This window comes from Coptis chinensis, chromosome 3, assembly GCF_015680905.1.
Source record: "Coptis chinensis isolate HL-2020 chromosome 3, ASM1568090v1, whole genome shotgun sequence".
NCBI classification, from domain to species: domain Eukaryota; kingdom Viridiplantae; phylum Streptophyta; class Magnoliopsida; order Ranunculales; family Ranunculaceae; genus Coptis; species Coptis chinensis.
Window position 1 is genome coordinate 70,643,296 of NC_141458.1, and position 6,627 is coordinate 70,649,922.

At 40.3% G+C, this 6,627-nt stretch overlaps 1 protein-coding gene across 1 annotated transcript; it reads left to right on the plus strand.

The window, feature by feature from the left end:
• The first annotated feature begins 2,210 nt into the window (after positions 1-2,210).
• On the plus strand, positions 2,211-5,409 carry LOC147510621 (uncharacterized). The gene is made up of 6 exons (XM_086598198.1): positions 2,211-2,460; positions 2,798-3,357; positions 3,520-3,675; positions 3,807-3,905; positions 4,404-4,575; positions 4,835-5,409. The coding sequence occupies exons 1-6, from the start codon at positions 2,211-2,213 to the stop codon at positions 5,407-5,409; spliced, it is 1,812 nt and encodes a 603-aa protein (XP_086454324.1).
• The last annotated feature ends 1,218 nt before the right edge of the window (positions 5,410-6,627 follow it).

The window sequence follows — 6,627 nt, forward strand, 5'->3', positions numbered from 1 at the left end:
TTTGAAGAAATCAGACCGTCGTTTCTTAGGTGCCAGTCTCTCATTCGAATACAGATGCACCACGCATTCCAGTTGTCTGATGGTCATATGTATAACTCGATGGAGGATATGCTAGTTCTTAAAGGATGGGGCCTTGCACTAAAATATGGACCAGCACCAAAATGCAATCAATGCATTTGGCTTCCACCAACGTTTAACCAAGTTAAGATCAATACGGATGGTGCATCCAGAGGAAATCCTGGTATGTCAGGCTATGGATCTGCCTTTAGAGATAGAGATGGGAATTTTCTACTTGTGGCAGGTAAAGGATTGGGTGTCAAGACCAACTATTGGGCAGAATGTACTGCAATAGTTGAGAGTGTAGAACTAGCATTGGCAAGAGGTTGGAAGAATTTGTGGGTGGAGTCAGACGCTGCTGCTGCTGCCGTGACTGCATTCAAGAGTCTCTCACCTCCATGGCAGCTCAAGGGAAGGTGGAAGGAATGTCTCAAAAGAGCCGAGTGTGTACTGGTCTTGCATATTTGGAGAGAAGCTAATGTTGTTGCTGACAAGGCCGGTGGCAAGGGTAGCTTCTACAAAAAATGAAAATGAGTTCTTTGAATGTAGAGGGAAGCCCCCATGGGTGTATAAATGGGAGGCTCCCTATCAATGCTTTCTGAGGTTTGCGTGATCTAAGAACAACCATTATGGTTGAACAAGACCTTGTATTGTTTTAAACTTTTTTAATATATTATTAACTTAGTGAGCAAAAAAAAAAGGTGCACAAATAGGAAAACACCTATTTGGAAAGCTCCCCCACACGGTTTTGGATTTGGGTGTTTTCCATCTAAATTGTAAACATTAGTCGTTACTAATGCGGCTTTGGAAATAGTTTCCTAATTCTTTTAGGAAATCCATTGTAAACTTGGAAATGGTTAGCAAGAGAGAAGAGCCAAAATTGTAGAAAATTTTAGAGAGAGAATTCGTGAGTTCCATTAGTACTGTTGGTATAGGTGAGTATTTGTAATTTGTTCTCTTTATTGGTAATTGATTCTCCCTTTGTTGGTGGAGTAGGCATTGCCGAACTACATAAAACTTTTGGTCTTTTCTTCTCTTCTTATTGTGGATGATTGCCTTGGTAAATAGTTTAATCTTATTTACTACTTTTAGTTAGGAGTTTAGTTGTTTTCGATTTCATATACAGCTATTGTTGGTTACACACTTCCACCACACTCGTTGTTGATTTATCGTTTCCGTTGCATTGGTGTTTGCATGCCTCACTCGTAGTCTTGGGGTACAACACAAACACATTGGATACATGCATGGTCTGATGGATGGGCAGCAGTTTCTGTTGTTTTGGACTAATTTTCAAAGATTTTGTTTTTAGGCGATAAGATCAATCATTCTTTACTTATGAATACTGTTAAAAATTACTTCAACATTGGAGTGTTGTTGCACAAAGTGAAACTGTGAAAGATTCTTGTCACTTATTCATGAGTTCAGTAAACTCTCATGCTTATCATCCTTTTGAATCCATCTTCTGTAGAATAATTGACATTTGAAACACTAGGTTATATACTTCTTTAGCATGTGTAAGGATTATATTCCATCTTTAATTGCTTGGTGTTTATTCTCATTTTGTCCCGAATCCTTTGGCCGGCTTTTGTGTGGTTGGTTCGTGTTGAAGTATGTAGAGTCGATCTCACACATTCTATAAGTGTGAGACCGTATCTTATTTAAGTAGTTGCTATTTTGGTGAAGTCAATTACCTCAGTATAAATATATGAATTGTAGGTTAGAGTAAATATACTCTAAACCCTACCTTCTTCTTGTGCCTCCATCCTTTATTCTTCTTCTTCTCCACTCCATTTATGTAATCTAACCAACTAACCACTATATGTATCTCCTAGCATAATTTAACATGGTATCAGGAGCCGACTCTGTTTAGAGAATGCTAAGAGAGAGATCCACAGTTTCAAGGTTCCAGTTTTAGTATTAGTTGCTGTCTTAGTATTGTTTCGCTTACGCAATCTCTCGGTATTGATAAAGAGGAGTACGCCAGTTCTTCAAAAGGGGAAGGCGTTGTATCGTCATCTCGCTGTATCTCTCAATTTCTACGTACAGGCGTACATGCGCTCAGTTAAAGAGTATTCGAAGCGCACACAAGCTCGGAGTACTGTATCTCATAGTTTCTTATTCTTTCCATCAAGTGAGTTTTTCTTCTCTTTACAATGACTGATGTTGTTCCAAAATCCGATGAATTCGGTAATACGTCTATTTTCTCTGTTGGTATGACCTCTGTCAAATTGGAGGGTGTTGCCAATTACCTTCAATGGGCAGAGTCAGTTACTGTTTATCTTACTGGAAAAGGTAAGGAAAATCATTTGATAGATCCCCCAGATGATAAAGGAAAGACAACCTGGATGAAAGATGATGCCTTGGTTAAGAATTTTCTGTGGAATACTATGGAGAAGTATGTTTGTAATACTGTGAGGTTTTTCAAAAACCTCTAAGGAGATTTGGGAGTATCTACAAGAATCATACTCTCAATCTCAGAATACTTCTCGTATCTTTCAGTTGTATGAGAACATCTTTGATCTCACTCAAGGTGATATGTCTATCTCTGAATATTACAATTATCTTCGTAGCAAGTGGGAAGAACTGAATATTTATCACCCACTTACTACAGACATAAATCAGTTGAAGAAACAAAGAGAGGAATTTTGAGTTTCAAAATTCCTATCTGGGCTACGTCCCGAGTTTGCTAATGTGAAAGCCCAAGTTCAAGTTGAATCTAAGCTCCCTACTCTGTCTGAAGCTTATTCTCGTCTTTCTCGTATTATTGTACCTCCTCCAAGGCACAATGACAGTGCGGCTTTATTTATCCCTCCAAGTAGCAATAACAACCCCTCCTCTGGTTGTGGTAATGGAGGTAGAGGGGGTAGAGCCAGTCGTGGACGTGGAGGTGGTCGTAACCAAGGGAGTGGCCGTGGCCGTGGTATTGGTAGTTTTGATCCTTGTGAGCATTGTGGGCGCACAAATCATAGTTCTAATTTTTGTTGGGATATAACAGGACGCCCACCTTTGCACAAAGCCAACAATGCCACAGTAGTTGATCAGAAAGTGACCGATTTTCACCAAGTTCAAGAAGACCTTGTAGCCCTAATAAAGAGGATACAAGCTATTCTAGTCAGTTCATCCAACCATCCCACTGCAACCCTAGCCGATTCAAGTAAAACATGTCTTCATACTAGTGATAACAACTCTTGGGTCATTGACTCAGGAGCTTCTGATCATATGACATGTAATCCCCAGTTGTTTTCTAATCTTAAGTATACTCACACACCATCATATGTCACATTAGCAAATGGGGCTAAGGTTAGTATTCTTGGTAGGAGTACTATTCAATTAACTCGTAATATATCTCTTGTCTCTATCATGCTTATTCAAAATTTCCCCTTTAATCTATTGTCTGTTCATCATCTCATCCAATCTCTTCACTGTAATGTCATGTTTTCTTCCACTCATGTTGTGTTTCAGGATCTACAGACAAAGATACTAGTTGGTGGGGGTATGAGCACGGGGGCATCTATTATTTTCAAGATGGTTATGGGCACTCTCACCAGAAGCAGGCTCTCACAGTCTCAGTCTCTCCTGTTCAGTGGCATAGATGTCTTGGTCATCTTCCTCTGGCTAGTTTGTGAAGTTTAGTTCGTAGTATTTCTTCTAGTATTCAGTCTTTAAGTTGTGAGGTTTGTGAGTTAGCTAAACATCATCGTGCTACTTACAAAAATAGGTTAAATAAGTGTTCTAGTGCTCCTTTTCAGTTAGTTCATTCAGATGTCTGGGGTCCTTGTAGAACCACTGACCTTTTTGGAGCCAAGTATTTTATTACATTTATAGATGATTTCTCTCATGTTTTTTGGGTATATATATTATGGAAAATCATTCTAAAGTATTCTCTATTTTTCAAAAATTCTATGCTGAGATTATTCTGCACACATGCATGTTTTTCGAACTGATAATGCCAAAGACTATACCTTTGCAATATTCAAGTGTTGTTTAGATGACCATGACATTACGTATCAAACCTCCTGTGTGGATACACCTCAACAAAATGGGGTTGTTGAGAGAAAGAACATACCCATTCTGGAAGTCGCTCAATGCTTAATGTTTCAAACAAATCTCCCAAAATTTTATTGGGCAGAAACAGTCCTTATTGCCACATACTTGATTAATCGTATGCCCTTCTTAGTGTTAGGCAGAAAAACACCACACTATCTTCTTTTTCCTGGTCAACCTTCTTTCCATCTTCCCCATCGTATTTTTGGTTGTGTATGCTTTGTTCATAATCTTCAACCGAGTCGTGATAAGTTGGACTCTCGTGCTATTAAGTGTGTTTCCTTGGGTATTCACGTACACAGAAAGGGTACAAGTGTTATAGTCCTCATCTGTGCAAATCATTTGTCTGTGCTGATGTTACTTTTTTTGAAGATGCCCCGTTTTACTCTTCAGAAGGGAAGATGTCCTCTGAACCATTTGAGGATTATATTCTGGCATATGGTGTTGTTGAATTTGATCTTCCTACAGCTATTGGTGTTAATGAGGGAGCTAATAATTAGGTTACTGCTATTGATGTTGGCGCTAAAGAAGACGGAGTGCATGCGCGCCCACTAGTTGGCCTTACAGAAGCGTGCGCGCCCCTTGATGTTCGAGTTCCAGTAGATGGAGCGCGTGCGCACCCACCAGTTGGCCTTCTACGTACACGCCGCGCCCCCTGTTTAAAGTTCCAGTAGATGGAGCACGTGCGCACTCACCAGTTGGCCTTACAGAAGCGCACACCCCTTACCTACAGCTGCTATTCGAGAGTTTGAGGCCGAAAGTTCAACTGCTCCGCTGCCCTCACCTTTTCCCACTGTGTCTGTGGATCCTATTGCCTTTGCGTCTGACCTCGATGTTCCTATTGCCCAACGAAAACTTGAACGTCTACCTGCCAGTATGCGTATTCCTAGTAAGTATGCCCAATATTCTATTTCTCAGTATGTTTCCACTAATTATTTACCACCATCTGTCAAGTCTTTTGCTAGGTCCTTGTTGTCTGTCTCTGTCCCTTCTGACTACAGGGATGCTCTATCCTATCCTGGCTGGAAGCAAGCAATGGACGAGGAGTTGAGTGCCTTATACTCTAATGACATTTGGGTCCTTACAGATCTTCCTTCTGGGAAGAAAGCGGTTGCTTGTAAGTGGGTTTTCACTATTAAGCATAATCCGGATGGTACTATTTCTCGTTTAAAGGCTCGCCTAGTTGCAAAAGGCTTTATCCAGACTTATGGTATTGATTACTCCGAGACGTTCTCTCCGGTTGCAAAGTTAGCCTCTATGCGTATTGTTATTTCTCTTGCTGTTCATCATCACTGGACTCTATTTTAGTTAGATGTGAAGAATGCCTTTTTACATGGAGATCTCTTGGAGGAAATCTATATGGTCTAACCTCCTAGTTTTGTTGCTCAAGGGGGGAAAGTCTGTCGATTAAAGAAGTCTCTTTATGGGCTCAAGTAGTCTCCTAGAGCTTGGTTTGCAAAGTTTAGTCAGGTTTTGATGGCTAATGGAATGACTAGGTGTGAATATGATTATTCCGTGTTTTACCGGAAGACCCAGCAAGGGATTATTGTCTTAGTTGTGTATGTTGATGATATCATTGTCACAGGGTCTGACAAATAGGGTATTAATCGACTTAAAGTCAATCTCTCAAGACAGTTCCAGACCAAAGATCTAGGAGAACTGAAGTATTTCTTAGGCATTGAAGTTACAAGGTTCCCTGGTGAAATTCATCTTTCACAGAGAAAGTATGTATTAGACCCGCGGTGAAGGAGATGTAATTTAGGAGCTCGCCCAGTAGAGACTCCTATGGATTCGAACGACAAACTCCAGTCAGATGTTGGAGAGTTGTATGCTGATATTGAGGGATACCGTAGACTGGTGGGAAGGTTGATCTATGCTACTATCACTCGCCTAGATATCTCATTTGCAGTCAGTGTAGTATCTCAGTATATGCATGCACCATGGATTCCTCACTACCAGGCAGTTATTCGTATTGTGCGGTATTTGAAAGGTTCTCTTAGTCGTGGATTGGTATATCGTTCTAATGGAAAGTTTGATGTTGTTGGATATTCATATGCTGATTATGCAGGATTAGTTTCAGATAGATGATCCACCACTGGGTATTGTACCTTCCTTTGTGGAAATTTGGTGACATGGAAAAGTAAAAAGCAAATAGTTGTGTCAAAGTCTAGTGTAGAGGCTGAGTATAGAGCTATAGCTCAAGGGACTGGTGAGTTAATGTGGATTCATAATCTACTACATGAGTTAGGTTTCCAGGTACATCTACCAATCCCTCTTCATTGTGACAATTAGGCAGCCATTTATATCGCTTCTAATCCAGTATTTCATGAGCGAACTAAGCACATAGAGGTAGAGTGTCATTATGTCAGACATAAGGTTGAAACAAAGGAGATAAATACTCCTTATGTGGCATCTTGAGATCAGTTAGCTGATATCTTCACCAAACCAGTGATTCGTCTAGTTTTGAATTATATTGGTAACAAGCTGGGCATGAGCGATATCTATGCTCCAGTTTGAAGGGGGTGC

What these genes read in the sequence shown, in the direction of transcription:
- LOC147510621 (XM_086598198.1), top strand. Translation starts at nt 2,211, where the DNA reads ATGACTGATGTTGTTCCAAAATCCGATGAATTCGGTAATACGTCTATT. An exon ending in CATTAGCAAATGGGGCTAAG is followed by an intron (nt 3,358 to 3,519) that starts GTTAGTATTCTT and finishes GTTGTGTTTCAG; the next exon opens with GATCTACAGACAAAGATACT. An exon ending in ATTTCTCTCATGTTTTTTGG is followed by an intron (nt 3,906 to 4,403) that starts GTATATATATTA and finishes TCACGTACACAG; the next exon opens with AAAGGGTACAAGTGTTATAG.